This window comes from Anas acuta, chromosome 6 (genome assembly GCF_963932015.1).
Source record: "Anas acuta chromosome 6, bAnaAcu1.1, whole genome shotgun sequence".
Lineage (NCBI taxonomy): Eukaryota > Metazoa > Chordata > Aves > Anseriformes > Anatidae > Anas > Anas acuta.
This window is the reverse complement of record NC_088984.1, coordinates 18,922,482-18,939,512: the sequence shown is the minus strand read 5'-3', so window position 1 is coordinate 18,939,512 and position 17,031 is coordinate 18,922,482. Positions and strand designations below refer to the sequence as shown.

The window sequence follows — 17,031 nt, the reverse complement described above, 5'->3', positions numbered from 1 at the left end:
ACCCAAGGCTGTTAGTTAACATATTGCACACACTTCCTGACACTGCTTAGTGTTTCTGCATCTTGCTTTCCACAGACACAATATTCTTCAAATTGACATATAGGACAAAGGACAATGTTGCCTGAAGCACAATATTCACTCAACACTGTTACCCATGGACCAGGAGATGTTGGAGCCACTCCCCTAATAATTCTTTCCAGGATGGCCAAAGGAGTCCTAGAAAAGAAAATATAAATCTGCACACTCCCAGGAATCCCATATAAGGGAAAGACTTCGAGATTTTACATATTTTACACACATAAAAAAGAAAAATGATGTCAAAGATGAATAGGGGAGTATCAAGATAATCATTAAGTTCAGCACCAGTTAGGGTAACTGTGTCTGTGATGTTTTACTTATACAGTCCTCTCTTTTCATGGATTATTATAAGAAACAACAGACTTACCGCTAAAGGGTCTGTTAAACGTGTACAAACAACTGCTTTTAAATTTAATTATTAATTTTTTAAGAAAAAGTCTTTAAGTCGTCTGTTCAATGATCAGTGTGGCTTTGTTGGTCTGTTTTGCTTCTTGCCTCGAGGAACTTACTACACAGGAGCTGTTTCAAGTATAGGTCAGGATAAACAGGGATAAAGATGCTTTATAAACTGATGCTTTGTACGTATTCGTTATCTTTACCAGTAGGTGGAGCTGCTATGTTAGGTGCTGCTTTTTTTTTTTTTTTTTCAGTTCTTCTCTCCCTCCATTCCCCCACCCTTCACCCCCCTCTTCCTAATAAGCTGTTTTCTGATATATGTTGGGTACCATAGAGTGAGACTGAGAACAGGAAGCGGAGGCAGAATCAGAGAGGATTCTGGAAAGGTCTCTGTGTTTTCTTTTCCACTGAGAATTCAGAAATTATAATTAATTAGTAAAGCTTTGTGGACGGAAATCTGGACAATTTCAGAAGGAGATATATATTATCATATTTTTTTTTGGATGCTGGGCTTTGCATTGATTTGTCATTCTCTTTCAATCAGGTAAGCTGGCAAAACATTTAATCATACCCATAATAAATGTTATCAATATTATCTCCACATTTCGGAATCAGATTGTACTCTCTGGTTTGCTGTTAAGGCAGAGCCAAAGATGAAATGGGGAATTCAAAGCCATTTTGTACTGACTGATTGTGATGATGGTGTGATTTTTTCATTTTAACCTAGTTAAATCTGATATGTGGCCTCTTACTCTTAATATGATGTTCTGATGCAGTAGTCTTACTTGCAAAATCAGATCTTCTTATAATCAAGGTGTATTATATTAATTCCTGGCATTTTATAGAAATGACCTTGTTACCTAAGAAGAAAAATGTGGTGATATCCAGGCTTAGGAATAGCAGATCTCATAAGATTCTGAGCACCTCAGATTCTGATGATCCAGGAATAAAATCTATGTGGTTTGTTAATGCCATTTTCAATATTTATATGTTATTTGAAGAAATTCCCTTATTGGCTAATTGTTTGAAAAGATGTATAAAGGAAATTTTTCTGTGCCTTTGTTTTTTTTTTTTTTTTTTTTTTTTTTTTTTTTTTTTATGGAATACAGGTTGTCTGTATGTACAGAGAATGGGCTCACAAACTGTTAATTAACCAGAGGTCCACACCAATGATACTGTTCACATTTTGTTTGTAACATCACTGTCTACCTTAATATATGCTTCTTGATAGGGAAATTTGGATAGATCATTACAAGAATTATTATATTTCTTCATGTTATTCTCCATTTATCTATTGTCTTATTCATTGTTATCAATAGTAATTATAGCAGCCACTTATTAAAGGTAAAAGAAAAATATCTATTAAAGCTCATTTTGATTGATATATATATATATATTTTTTTTTTTTTTTCAGTAGTGTTTCCACAGACACACATTCACATCAAAATTATCATGTAATATAAAAAAGTATCATAGTATTAATTTGGAAATAATTTTCAATAGAAAAAATAGAAAGATGCCAAAAAACATACAACAGAATAATGAGATCACTGTTTACAAAACATTGTGTCAGTCTACATAAAAGCAGGATTGGGTCTCTGGTGTTACTCAGAACAGCAAGTGAGGCCTATACCTGAAGCAGTGATATGAAAGAATGAAGTTTATGATTTGTATTTTTATGGTGCCAAATCAATGTTTCTGTGACTTCCTTGTGTAACTTCAACATAAGTAATAATAATAATGATGTTTGCTTTAAAGACATACCATGTTTGTATATTCATAACATATTTTTCAGGAAAACAATTTCAAAAGACTTTTTAATTCTAACAAATTAACATTTAATTTTATTCTCACACATCTCCATTTTGGGAGGAAAGATTGTGTTAAAGACTAGAATGTGAGCTGGTGCAGTAATTTGAAGCTTCATAGCACCTGTTAAAACAGATATGTTATTTATTGCGCCTTGGTATTTATAGAAATTATGCTCATGTTGTTAGCTCATGATTTTTTCCCTTTAAAGAAGCTGAAGTTAAGAGCTCACACTGATTTTTTTAGCTGTACTAATTAAACTCAATCTTTTAAAGTTCTGTTTAGATAGTAATAGATGCTAGCAGAGGTAGAGACTGCCACTTTTTCACTGGAGAATATTAAACAATTCCCCTGTGCCCTTCTAGATTCTGTCAGCATTGTAATTTGGTCATTTCCCTTTATTATCAGGTAATTAGGGTGTTGGGGGTGTCAAGGAAAAGAAGAAAATATCGAAAGTATGCTTTTTTAAGTCAATATGTTGATGACACATTTTGTATTTTCACCTCTTTCTTCATCAGATAGCACTATATGAGTTAACTTGTACCTCTTGAAGATTAGGCATGATGACAAGTCTGTTCACCCTCAGCAAACAATTTTAGATGCAAAAAGGATGGTGAGATGGGAGACAGAACTTTGTGACTGACAGTATCCTTTTGCTGCTCACATTCTCAGCCCCATATATATATATATATACACCCTATGTATTACATTGCTGGAGTCCCACAACTTTTAATGGATCAGGTAACAGTAGATGCTGAGAGAGTTCTTTGCAACAGGCTAGCAAGTTGTGACTTTGTTCCCTAAAATGAAAATCCTGGCCCTTTTTAACCCGATATTGTTTGTGACATAAGGTGACATGAAAAAATTGCTTGAACCCTGCTTGAGTTAAATGTAAGGGGAAACAAATACAAGTTTCTGAAATTTGGTACTTTTTTTTTTTTTTTTTGGGTTAAGATTTGTTGACCTCTGAAAATTACTGAAAACAAGCTTCAGGAAGTTTAATTTCCTCTGTTTTTTATCAGAAAATTCTAAGAAAAGGATAGAAACTTAACTTTTAAAAGTGTAATCAGCTCATTTGCCACTCATTGTAACTCTCTAGTCTGTATTTTTTAACATGATCATATCAATCAGTAGTTTGTACTTTTGCCAATTGCAGGGAATATTGTTTTTTCAGTGTAACATTGAATTCATAAAAACTTTAAAATACCATAATAAAATTGACGCTCATTCAGACTGCTTACAGAACAGATGTACACACTGAGACCTAGGGCTTCAGTAAGTCCATCACACGAAGTGTCAACCTCCATAAAATCCATCTATATGAAATTGCATCCTCTTAGTGGAAAGATGCTGTTACTCATTACAGCTACCATTCCTGATTAAAAGCTCTGAAGCACATTGCCAATAGCACTCTAATCTCAGTATTGACTGCCCTCCCACAGGATCTAGATATTAGAGCTGATATCTTACACTGAGTTCATCTGCTTTCATCATTTTTTCCTTATGGACAACTGGAATCCCTGCTATGCTATTCTGATAGAATTATTGCTTAATTTTCCTTGTCTTGTAACTAGGTAAAGAGCAGGATAAGAGCAACTCAGACAGGGACTGCATTACTTCAAAACGTAAATATAGAGTAGGAGCACCATATGCTCTTGAATAACCATAAAGTGAGTACCATCACTGTGATCCCAAAAAGAAACAACCAAGTTAAATTCTAGGTCACAAAAGTATCTGGTTTCTCCTTTGATCCTCATCTATTCCAAAATTATTTCTTTCTGTTACCAAACAAACAAACATTTAAAAACAAAACAAAACACAAAAGCACCAGCCAACCCAACCCCAAACTGTCATTTCAAATTGTTACTAAACTTGAAAGTGGTTACCAGTCTTTGCAAGGTCTTCCTTCAAAAAATGACTGTTTACTTATTCTACCAATTAAGACAGATCAAGGAATGTGTTTTATAATAATAATAATAATAATAAGAAGAAGAAGAAGAAGAAGAAGAAGAAGAAGAAGTTAAAATCAAATTAAAGAACTTAAGATTTTATGAGGCTCTTTTGCATGTAAAAACCTTAAAGAAAAAGCTATTTCTACTCAGATTAATATTTGTCTAGTCTTCTAAACAAATTCTTTATTGTTACTGATCTTTCCTTACTTAACAGTTTTACTTAGGCAAATATAAATCATAGCACTACTGTATGTACAGGTCCCCTTTTCAACCTGGAATTGTTTTCCCTGCAACTTCTCTGGACTCCTGACTTGATCTGTCAAATTGGTGGATGTCATAAATCCTGATCAACAGACAAATTTTGAATATGTGTACATTGACTGTGTAGTGCATATGCAGTAAGTCTGGCAGATATATCAAATAAGATATCTGGAGGATATCTTATATCAAATGCATACATGCTGCACTGTTGAACTACCTACTATGCAAAGCTGACATCTATCACATGTGATGTTGCTACTGAATGTGTATAGACCAGTTGAACATAATATGAATAACACATACAGCTGACTCCCTATATAGGCACTGCATCAGGCAGATCCTCATATTTCTTTGCAGGATTTCCTGACTGAAAACGTGAAAGGCACTAGTAAATCTGAAAGGATTTCACAGGTGTCAGTATGGAAAAAGAAGAGTATCAGTACTATTGTCTCTATGATCCCGGTATAACCGCTCAACAAGATCCTTGATGATTTATGTTTGAATTAGACATTGTTTATTAAAAATTTGGTTCTCCTTAAAGGCCAGTATTTGTACAAAAAGGTCTGACCCAAGTTCTGACCAAAAGCAATACAAAAATATTTCAGAAGGAATCCTCCTGAAAGGCTTTCACTAATACCAGTTTGAGTTAACTGCCTCATATTTCCTATATATCAAATTGTGTTAGTTTGTGTTATAACAGGAAGAATGATAAAATTCTATTACCTTCTATAAAACTTTGGCCATGATTCTGTAGAGTGTATTACGTAAACCATAGGCCTCTAATTAGTACAATATTGAGCTGATGTACTTAATTTCAACATTACAAGAAAAGATACCTTTTAAAGAAGCGGTATAACTTGTATCTCATGAGCTTTGCTGCTTTGGAGTTCTTATATACATGTAGTGACTAGGTCAAAATTGTATTTCCATAATCCATTCAGAAAACATTCCAAACTTAGAGCTTATTTAAGTTCTATTAGGCAGTTCCATACTAATGGAAATTGAAGAAATCCATGCAGAATTTTTCATTGTCTGTTTTAAACCACAGATATAAAGCACTCTATTTTCATGTTGCCTTTCTGTGCTTTCTCATCCTTGTGTAGCAACGACCATGTTCAGCTGAGAATTCTGTATATGCCTCTCAGTCAGAAGTTCAATTTTTTTCCTTTCAGTTCCCTAGACAACTGCCAAAGTCTAAATACAATCCATTAATCTTGTGCTGTTCAAGTTTTATTCTTTCATATTTTATATTGATTAGTTTCTGGGTCTTAGTAATGCTAGGAAAATAAGTGTTCCAATTGCATGGTTCTTAGTGATTTAGTTAATTTTCCAAGTTTAGATTGATATTTCTTCTGAGGTTCACAAGCAACATTTTGTGTTGCAAATGCACTTTCACAAGTTTCTCAAGAAAAGTTTAATAAAGATTATTACTTTACAAACAGAGCTTTTTTTTTTTTTTTTTTTTTTTTTTTTTTTTTAAGAAAGCAAAAGTCATTGGGTTTGGGGAACAGGCAACAAATTATTCTGAATCAGGACCATTAGTTTTGTGGATAACTGTTTCTTGTCAATATATAATTGGGTTAACTTTTTTTTAATCACTTAACGCTTCAAATATTCATATAGTTACGAAGGATTTTTCCTCACTGTCTTGCATTTGTCACTAACTAGATTTTACTTAGCAGAAACCATCATTGGCAGATTGTCCTAAAATAATCTTGATAGGAGTGTCTAATTTTGAATAACCCCATTTATCTTCTAAATTACATTTCAGAGGAATCAACACATTTAGCCACAGGAAAATGTGACAACAATATGCAACTATCTTTTCCAGCTCATAATTACATTGAAAGGGAGCTGAAGTGCATGAGCATATAGTTTGAAATATTTTATATAATATGATGTTTTATAATATAATATTTTTAATATTATAGCTCACAATTTGAAGGATATTCCAGCCATCCTTAAAAGAAATGTTGATGCCATATAGGCAGAAGAGTTCAGGAAATAGTCCCACAGCTAGGAAAGAATATATGTAGAGTTTTTCCATCAGCAATCACTTCTGATTATGCCTGAGATTTTACCTGTGATTCATTCTTGGAAGTTGAAGCAGGATAATCTGCTCCAAATAAAACAATTTTGGTGAACTTCATATCAACCAAAATAATTCTCTATAGCCACTTCCAGCTACAGTAAAAATGTATAATTTAGATCTGCGTATGCAAGTTTATAGCCTTGTGTTGAAATCCAAAGACGTTAGATTAAAATGCTACAAAATGCAAAAGCAAAATACTAAGAAAGCATTGTAATTTTGTTCAGTGCATTACAAATACCTGCCTTATGCAGAAGGAAAATGTTTACAACTATATGAGATGATATATGAATTGATATTTTATAATGGAATTACCCTGACATGGCCTAGGCCTACTACAAATTCAGGACAAAGGGCTCACAATTCTGCCAGCCTCATTTCTTCAGTTTTTGCTGTGAGTACCAGCAACGCTATCACTGTGACATATAGTATTAGTAGGTACAAAGCTGTATTCCTCATCCACTGAACATACAGCCAATAAAACATATATGAAATATAATAAATAGGGAGATGAAGGCTAGACCATGGAGTTACATGTGAAAAACTGTTCTCTATGACTGCCTTTTGCTCTAATTCAAAATAAGGATTTATTGAAATTACCTGCACTTCTAGTGTTATTAAAATTGTTCATGTTTAATATGAATGCCTCCACTTTTTACACACTAGCAAATATTTTAACAACAGACTAGAAGTTAAATTCCTTCTTTTGACAATTAGTTTCATATACTTAGCATTAGTGATTACTCTCGTTTGGAAACTACAGTATCTCCTTCATGTTATTTTAAAGCCTGCAAGCAACAGCACTTAACCTTTTTAGTCGTTGTTGTTTGCCCTTTTATCTGACCATGAGATTAGATTTCAGCACAATGCTACTTCAGAGGCAGAATCTAGATGCACCCAATAGGCAAGGGGATGGGGAATTCCCCTATGTACCTCCAGGGAAAGCTGCATTCAGTAGAAAATTTGCATTGGTGAATAAGTATCATTGGTGGCAGTCTCAGAGTCAAGATCCCCTGAGGGCAGTAGTGGAGACACAGCTTTCAGATGTCTTCAGTGGAGCCTCTTCAGTAGTGACTCACCACAGCAAGATATGCTGAATCAGTGCCTTACTCAAAATGACCAGGGCACTAAAAGAGTTTGCTGTGAGCAATCTTCTGAATGACTTTATGTTATATTGTTAAACAAACAGAAGCTACAATTGTGGTACCACTTACATCTTTTGGGAAATGTCATTCTAGATTAATAGTAACTAGTACTAGGCAAATTCTAGATTAGTATTTTGAACATATTTTCTGTAGGAGTTTTTGGAGATCTGTCTTTGCAAGAGAAGCAGTGGTCTAGTAGAAAGCTTTCACTTTCTGTTTTCCCAGGTTCTGCGTTCTGTTTGAGCAGATCTGTGTCTACACAAATTTTCTTTATCTATAGACATTACAATGGCTGCTCATTCTCACTGTATTTGGAGAAAAGTAATATAAGGTCTGCTTCGGCAGATGCAAAGACCTAAAGGAGAAGATTGTCTTATTTCTTTTCTTCTCTAGGAATAAGAAACAAAATAATTACAACAGAAAAAAAGTAAGGAAAGAGCCAAAAATAAAATTAGTTCAAATGAGAATAAATGTCTCAAAGACATCTCATCTCAATCTCAATGGCTGAAGACCAAAGTTTGCAAGATGTAAGTAGACCATTTAAATTTAATGAACTATATACTCAGATTATTAAAGCTTTAAAGCCTGAGAAAGCCACAGCTAACCTGTGGTCAGCAGTTGTAATAACGCAATCTGAAGACTGAAGAATCTGGAGATGAAACTGTCCCTTGTGTTTCTTGAGGTTTGAAGAAAAATTTTGTTGCACACACACACACACAAAACACTTATACAAACATGCTCTAAGATAAACAGTTTGCAGGACTATCCACGTTTTCCTCCAAATTTAGATTGAATGAACTTTTTATTCCTGGTTAAAGACAGTAAATCCAGTGGGGAGTAAGTATAATCTTCGCAGTTTCCTGAGCAACAGATAAGAACTGTGCCTGTAAGTTTGGGCACAGTTATCATGTGTCTACCAAAGAAAGTACTAATCATATAGTAATCTCAACAAAACATTTTTTTTTCCCTTTCAGTTTAAACATGTAAAAGAATAAATGGAATTTAAAAAAATCACACCACTTAAAGGATATTTTGAAGTGTATTTTAGGTCTGTGTTAAGTTTTGTACATTAGCCCATGTTCAATGTTGCTTGTCCCTAGTATCCTTGTTCTTAGGTTGAAAGAAATTTGTATATATATAATGTAACATAGAAACTTATTTTCATCTATTGCAACTCATTTTGAGAAGCTCTGGACACAAGAATAAAGAATAATAGAGCCTTGAAGAAACTTCAGTCTTGAAGAAGCTTCAGCTCCCGAGGAGGAACTTTTTTAAAAATACATATTTTCAGCTAGAAATGCAGCTTTTATGTTTTCATGATAGCAAAAGATCCAGTTGCTAAATTCTGACCTGGCATATCTTAGAAAAATAAAGGTAAGACTATCCTTTCTTCTCAGCCAGACATTGTGTTTCTCTTCATATGATGCCCATTTAATATGGTGCTTTGTATCTTCTGTAAAATATCAGCTGGAAAATGAACTGAACATCTTTAATAACATCCACCTGTAGAAATTTGTGTGTTATGTTTACTGTGGTTATTTCCATTAGAACTCAAGGATTTTTAACATTGGAAAGTATTTGCAAAAAAGTAAGTATTGTATTCCGGTTAGGCTGATGGGTTGAGACACCTCCTCTTCCTCTTAAATTGAATAAGGTTATTTGTCCTTCTTCAGATTTCTTCTCAAATACTTTAGGCACATGTGATCTCTTTTCACAGCTTCTCAGACACAACTTATAGTGTTAAAGAAAATTTAAGTCAGGCCTACATTTAAAAAATTCATGGAGGTTTTGGCCCATTTTTATAAATAAATAGGTCAAAACATTAATTCTGGGGGTTCTACAACTTGCAGGTACATATCTGTGGAATCCATGTTAATTTCTCTACAAAACCTAATTATTTTTGCTTACTCCAGCTTACCAGATACAGCATACATTGGCATGGATGTAAGAACCGTAAGATACTATTTGCAGTCCTAGGTAGGAGGAGACAAGGTAGATGAACAAAGGAATTCAAAAGTGACTGTTGCAGTGAGGCAGAAGTTGGAAAGAAAAGAGATGAGTGTGTGACACCAGTGGGCACAAAGAAAATAAGAATAACCATAATGATGTCTCCTGCTGAGAGAGCAGTGGCCAAAGATATCCCAAAGAGCAGCTTCGGAATTTTTCAGATAGGTCTGAAGTTGCTTTCCAGTCTCTGATCAAATCAGTTTTGAGTGTTTGCCTATCTGCCAAATCTTTTGTTGGTCAGACTGAACCTCATAAATTGTATTCTGCCCAGAATTCCAAACTTTTTTTTTTTTGAAGTTGGGATTCTTTAAATGTAGTTACCATGCTTTCACATCTTGTGTAAGACCGCATTATTAGTTAGTATCTCCTTTATTTACTGTTCTTTAGTAAGGTTTCAGTCAATGTGACCAACTAATCCACATTCAGCCAATTACCACTGCCCTATTTTAAATAATTTTCAAAGTAAGATTTTATTATACAAATATTATTTCTGCTAGATTTCTTTATTAGTTGATTTTGTATTCTCATAAAAAAGTATTTTTTGTATTCCATTATTTATTACCACTATTAATTTTATTAATAAGTACCTGATGGTGACTTCATTATTTTTATTTTGTATAGTTGTGAAATACTAATGCCTACAGGCTACCGAGGCTGACCATACAAATCCATACAAAAATTATAGTCATTGCTATAGGTAAATTATAGTCTAAGGAAAATGACACAATAGATGGGTGATAAACGTTGGAAAGAATGGAAGAAGGAAAAACAAATCCTACATGTAGTCAGGAACTACAAACACAAATTATCGTAGTTTAAATCAGTAGATTACCATTTAAAGAAGAGGCAGGTTGAGAACAGGTGCTAAATTCTGGAGGCTGTTTTCAGCTTTCAGGAAGTCACTCTTTACCTTGAAAATACCTGCTTCTGTGGAACCAACATTCACAGACTCCTGGGTCTTAGGATCCACAGGTAGCTTTGTGTGGATGTCTTTTTACATACCTCAATCAACTCCAAATTGTATTGCATTCATGCATTGCTCTTTGAATTACAGCAGTAACATTTTGGGTGTTTTGTTTGTTTGTTTGTTTGTTTTGTTTTGTTTGTTTGTTTGTTTGTTTGTTTTTGTGTGTGTGTGTGGTGGTGGTGTGCTTTGTTTTTGTTTTTGCTTTGTTTTTTGATATATATATAGAGAGAGGTATATCTTACTCAAATATTTTTAAAGCAGTACTTCAAAATAGTAAAAAATCATTCAAAGATGCCAGGAAAAAACAAGGTAAATGTTAATTACAGAAAGCTGATAATCTATAACTGTAAAAAAAAATACTTTGAAGCTTTTCATCAGATAAGGGGATAGGTTTTTCTCTGTGAAATTATCCTCCGTGTATAGATGTCATGAGAAAACATTATCTTTGCACCAAACTAACATTTACCTATCCCTTTGTCTTTTGTTTTTATGCTAAATTGAATGCAATTATTACCCAATTTGGAATTGGATCAGAACATAACTGAAAGATAACTTATCTTCACTTCCTGAAAAATAATGCCTGAATTTAGCAAAACAACTTTCCAAATAGTAAGAGAGGAAGTTATTATGACTCATTCCTTTAGACCCTGTTTGCATATAGTCCCTCTGTACTCCATTACTTGTTAGGACAGCAGTATTGAGGTAATTTTCTGACGACATCAGCACACTTCTAAACTTTTAAAGTAGCGGAAAATAATCTCTATCTGATGCTGAAGTGACGCCACTAACCCTGTTGTTTCTGTCTCTCCTACAGTGGGAGCCCTATCTTTTTTATTAGGCCAGTCTTAACTGGCCTAATGCGAGACATCTACTCTCATGAATGTTTGTAATTTAGAGCAAATTTTTTTTAACCCATGTTTTAGCATCTGAGAGGCTACTGTTCTGCCTGACACATAGGAAGATATTCTTCCTAAATTACAGCCTCTCAAATTAAAGATTAGAATAAGAAAATTATCGTATATGGCCATTTTAGATTCCATTCACTAATCTTGCACTTATGCCAATACACGTTTGTGTACCAGTGTTTCAATTTTAATGGAATGAAAGTCTCATAGTCAGCTTTTCCAAGGTTAAAAAAAAAAAAAGCAGGAAAATAATTCTAATGCAAGTGTTCTAAATGAAAAAAGCAGCCCATAAGACATTGCAAGATTTGCTATTTTTACACTTTAAAAATTTTGAAGAGCATATGTGAATTGTTTCATGCAAAATGCAAATAACCTGTTAGATAACCTAGTGATTTTAATAAATAATCATACTATCCACCTAATTCTTACAGTGACACTTTCAATTTTACCACTTGCCTGATTTAAGATACCATAAATATATGGCCTTCAGGCCACTTTCTTTGCCTTTTTCAGAGAGACACAAAAATTAATTTGACATTGTTAGCACAGATATTTCACTTATTTTCTGAGTCATTTTCTGTGTAAATTATGAGAAGATAATTATATTCAAAAATAAAATTTAACAAGTTATCCATAGGCATAATATAATTAACTGAAAAATGCATAAAATTATGAATGTATGTGGATAACTTGTCTTGCTCAGTCTTTGTAGTTAAAGGAAGGCACTGAAGGAAAACTAGAAAGGAATTTGTAGAATGAAATGTTCAGACACAACTAAATGGATTTATTTGATATAAGGGTGTTTTTAATAATAACCTGGAGCTCATTTTTTCTTACCAAATCTATTGAATCATAGGCCTGTACACATACAGGATCTAGGCACAACTTGTATTTCAAATACTTGAAATTCATTTTGCTGAGCAGTGCCAGGTAATGAGGGGCCCTGAGAGAGCTGAGGTTTCAGTAGAGCGTTGTATTAACTTTCTAAACTACTGAGATCTTACACGTATTTTTGAGACTGTTCCTTAAAGATACCTTTTTAATGAAAGCTATTCTGAAATGATTAGCTAGGCAGAAATCTTTCCTTGTCTGAATTCTGCCCAGTATCATTCCTGTCCTGGCAGTTTAGTCACAGGATATAAGCAATTACAGAATCACTGAAGGAAGAAGAGAGAATCTGTCAACGGTTTATAGCTCAAAGACTGCTAAGAGCTTGCTCAGGGCTCCATGCAGGGAATAGAATTACTTTTGTTTAATTGTTTTGTTAAACTATATCATGTACAGAGACAGTAATAAAATACATGTTTGTGTGTTCTTCTACTAAGCAATGTTATCTAAATCAGGTATTTGGCATAAATATTGGTCATAGTTAGTAGAGGAAGAAACTTCTTGTGTAATAGAAGCAGCCAGGAGAGATGTCAGTAGTACAGATGTCTACACTAGTCGGTGATAGAGGCAAGATTTAAATAATGTTTCCACCTTTTCAAGAAAACTATTTAAAGCATGTTTTATAATAGTCTGACAAATATGGTGAAACCCCAAGTATGCTAATATTACTTTCCCCAGTTATTTCTTGACCACTTTGTGGACATCTGGCAGTACAGATAAATGCATTTCTAGTGAAGTCACTCAAAAAGGAAATCATTATTTCCTAAGATCATTACTATTGCACTTCATGGGAGATTGTGCATCTGTTTGCAATTTGTACAAACTCCTCCAGACAGGCAAGGAACTTTAGGCAAAAGATTACTGAATGAATGCAAATGAATACAATATTACATCTCAAATCCAGACTTGGCAACTCCAGCACATAGGTGTTGTGGATTCATGAGGTAATGTAGGGAAGGTTGAATGGCTTTGTACAGAAAACACAATTAAAACAATTCATTTCAGGCACTGAAACTCACTAACTCTAGAAAAAAAAATAGTTTTCATAATTTTTAAAAATATATAAAAATATAGTTTTATATATTATTTATATGCCTCATACCCTTGCAAAGTAGACACCAAATGAGGCTATCATGTCCTGCTTGGTGGCACTGCTCCTTAGCTGCTTAACCAGATCTGCCTTCTGCCATTCCTCCCTCCATCCATTCTAACCTCACTGTTGTGCTGTGTGCTGCATCAGTTTGAGCAACAGGTCCCACTGTAGAATGACTTCGAAGAATGTTACTTTCAGCTGATGTGCTGAATGACATGCACATGCATAAGGAAACCTGTGTTACAGTAGAGAGTTTGGTGAAGACAGAAGGAAAAAGCAGCAGAAACTACATAAGCTGGCACTGGCACTGAAGTCATTCATAGGGAACCACGATCTTAGATTTCTAGTTAGTTTTAGTCTGAAATAATATTATGATCCTTGCCTTGCGAGAAATCAGGACAACATTAATTTCCCACACAGTCTTGATTGCACACCTTCTTTCATTTTACCTAAAAGTCTTGAGGTTTTGATTCACATCTCACAGACAATCACAATAAGTGGAGCCTAACCTGCTTTGGTATCTAAAATTAACTTTTAGCACAATAAACTGCCAGTAAGAACAAATTATATTTGTTCCTCCCATAATTCAAGTGCTGTAATTTAAATGACATTAACCATACGAAAACTTCATTTTGGTTTAATTAAATAATTTAAGTTTGTAAAGTTAGATTACTGATACTTGAAAAAAAAATATGAGAAGATAAATATAACTAGAAAAATACCAGTTTATAAATTTTATGTTTCTACTTCATAATATACTTTATAGTATATACTTCATAGTATACTATATTATATGAAGTATAAAATATACTTCATACAATATACTATATTACTATAGATATACAAGTATATACTTCACATAGTATAGCACTCTGTATGTATATACATATACACGTACTTTAATATATACATGTAGTGTACTACACTACACTATATGAAGTAAATACTTCATAGTATAATGAATAATATATAATACAATATATATTCTAATATATTATAATAGTATTATATTATAATATAATACTAAAAAGCTAATGCTAATAAACTAAAAATAGTAATAATTAAACTAAACTAATAGTAATAAATTATAAACCATAATACTCTATTATATTCTTCATAGTACTTCATAGACTATGCATTTATACTTACTGTTAAAAAGAAATACACCATTAAAACAAAACATATCAGTATTTTTCTGTAATTATGATAGTCTAAGGACATACAAAAAGCAGGGTTAGCAGATATAAATTGTCATTTTATAGACCAACAGGAAAAAGCTGAAAAATAAATTACAAAATACCTAAATAAACTGAGCAGTTGCTTTTAACTGTTATTCAGCCTTGAAAGATGCAGCTTCTATTTCAGGCCTGGAAAAGGTTTCTGTGCAAGTGTGTGTTTTTTTTTTTTTCCTTTTTCTTTTTCTTTTTATTTTTTTGTTGTTGTTGTTTGTTTGTACAATCCAGTTTTCCTAAATTATCTGCATTTTCCTTTGTAGGTCATTCTTATGCAAGAAGCTAAAAGTAATTAAATTTGCAGGATGAAAACATGGCACAGGCACTGCTGGTACCACCAGGACCTGAAAGCTTCCGCTATTTTACTAGAGATTCTCTCGCAGCTATTGAAAAGCGTTCTGCAGAAGAAAAAGCTAAAAAGCCCAAGCAGGAACATACAGATGATGATGATGAAAATGGTCCAAAGCCAAACAGTGACTTGGAGGCAGGAAAGACATTGCCATTTATTTATGGTGACATACCTCCAGGAATGGTATCTGAACCTTTGGAAGACCTGGACCCATACTATATCAATAAAAAAGTGAGTGAATATTATTTTGCACAAAATAGAATATCATTTTCTGCAGTACAAAGATTATTTTTTATCACAAAATAATACATAGAAATATCCTTTCATCTAACAGAACTGATTTATGCTCTTCTATATTGTGACTTCAGCAGTTATTTGTTATTTACCTCAGTGTACGGATGATATAACTTCCTTCAACTTGCCTAAAAACATGGCTGAATTTTCCTGATTTCAATGTAGCTCTAGTACTGGATATGACAAACAAAATGTTTCAAGGATGATTTTGCACTGGAAATGGTTGTGTATAACCAGGTAGCATCCATCCAAGTTAGTGAAATAAATGACTGTAGCCATGTTCCTTGATTCTGTTACAGCTATATAACGTATACTAACATAAATATACATATATGTAGCACAGAGACGTTTTAAATCTTTGGTCTTATAAAATAGTTTCATAGAAATTCTTACCTAGAATATAACTTTGTACACTAAGCCCTTATTTTATCTAGTAGCAAAACAACTCTGGAATAAAGTTGCATAAGTAAGTTGAGGAATAAAGTTTTCTAAACAAGTCTAGCAATATGTATCAGAAAGTATGAGTACTGAAGTATTATTTCTGATCTCCAGTGATCAGAAAAAGTAGTCAAAACTGGAAAATTCAGACTACTGAAGACTTTTTAGTCTGCTGCAAGTAATTAGTAAACTTCAGAATCTTTTGTCACAGGTGATGCCAGTATTTATGTTACATACCAGCCTGATATGCTTGACAGAAAACAAATGGACATTTTAAATGATGAAATAGAATTATTCATCACTCCTCCAGTTTCTAGCAGAAACTACTCTTAATCATCAACATATTGATGCAGACAAAATCATACATGAATTGTAGTCTGTCTTCAGGCTCTGCTGCAGCAGGGCCCTTGGGACAGGCAGTATCTGTTGACTTTTCCTATCTGGGTGAAAGGGTATAGAGCAGAAAGAAATGCCAATGACTGTGAGGGCACTCTGCCATCCCTAGTGCCATGCATGGTGTTATTGTGTGAACAGGCACTGGCTCCTTTGCCTGTTTTCTTTCGTGGCCCAGTGATGTTTGCTTTTGCTTGCGCTGCTCTGGTGGAGACCAGATAGGCAGCAAAGGCCATGGAGAGGGCAGCGTTTTTCTGATCAATGGCAAGTTTTTGCAGAGAATAGAAATCAACATGGAAACCAGTGATACCCTATGGCTCTGCTGAGAGCGTAACAAAGACTCTATTATGGTAACACAAAGCATAGCCATTACCACTGACAAAGAGCAAAAGGAATAAAGAATAGTCATGTCCTGGAGAAATTTCAAAGAGTACCAAAGATGCAAGTAAATCTCAAATACAAATATACTTGGAATAAAAATAAAAACACTTAGGCGATGACCACCAACAGGAACAGAATGAAAGTGAACACTCACTCACTCTATGCTTATCAGGTCAAAGTTTAAAAGATAATAATTACCTACATTTGGTGCTCACAGATAATAAGAGCATATTGTTCACAATGAAAACATCATTTTTTTTGAAGAAATGATTTATTAATATAGGTTCTGGTTACACTTATCTTTGCTCAGAATGATGTCAGCTGGCAGTTTATTCATCCCTTTCAGTTTTTCAC

The 17,031-nt window shown here is 33.7% G+C and overlaps 1 protein-coding gene across 1 annotated transcript in view; it reads left to right on the top strand.

Moving 5' to 3' along the window:
- Positions 1 to 762: 762 nt before the first annotated feature.
- The window catches only part of LOC137858221 (sodium channel protein type 2 subunit alpha-like), a 71,334-nt gene continuing 55,065 nt past the window's right edge, over positions 763 to 17,031 (top strand). The window contains exons 1-4 of the mRNA XM_068685623.1: positions 763 to 1,018; positions 8,124 to 8,257; positions 8,919 to 9,104; positions 15,086 to 15,402. Coding sequence (XP_068541724.1) covers positions 15,136 to 15,402 — 267 coding nt within the window. The 5' untranslated portion in view covers positions 763 to 1,018; positions 8,124 to 8,257; positions 8,919 to 9,104; positions 15,086 to 15,135. The remainder of the gene's footprint in view (positions 1,019 to 8,123; positions 8,258 to 8,918; positions 9,105 to 15,085; positions 15,403 to 17,031) is intronic.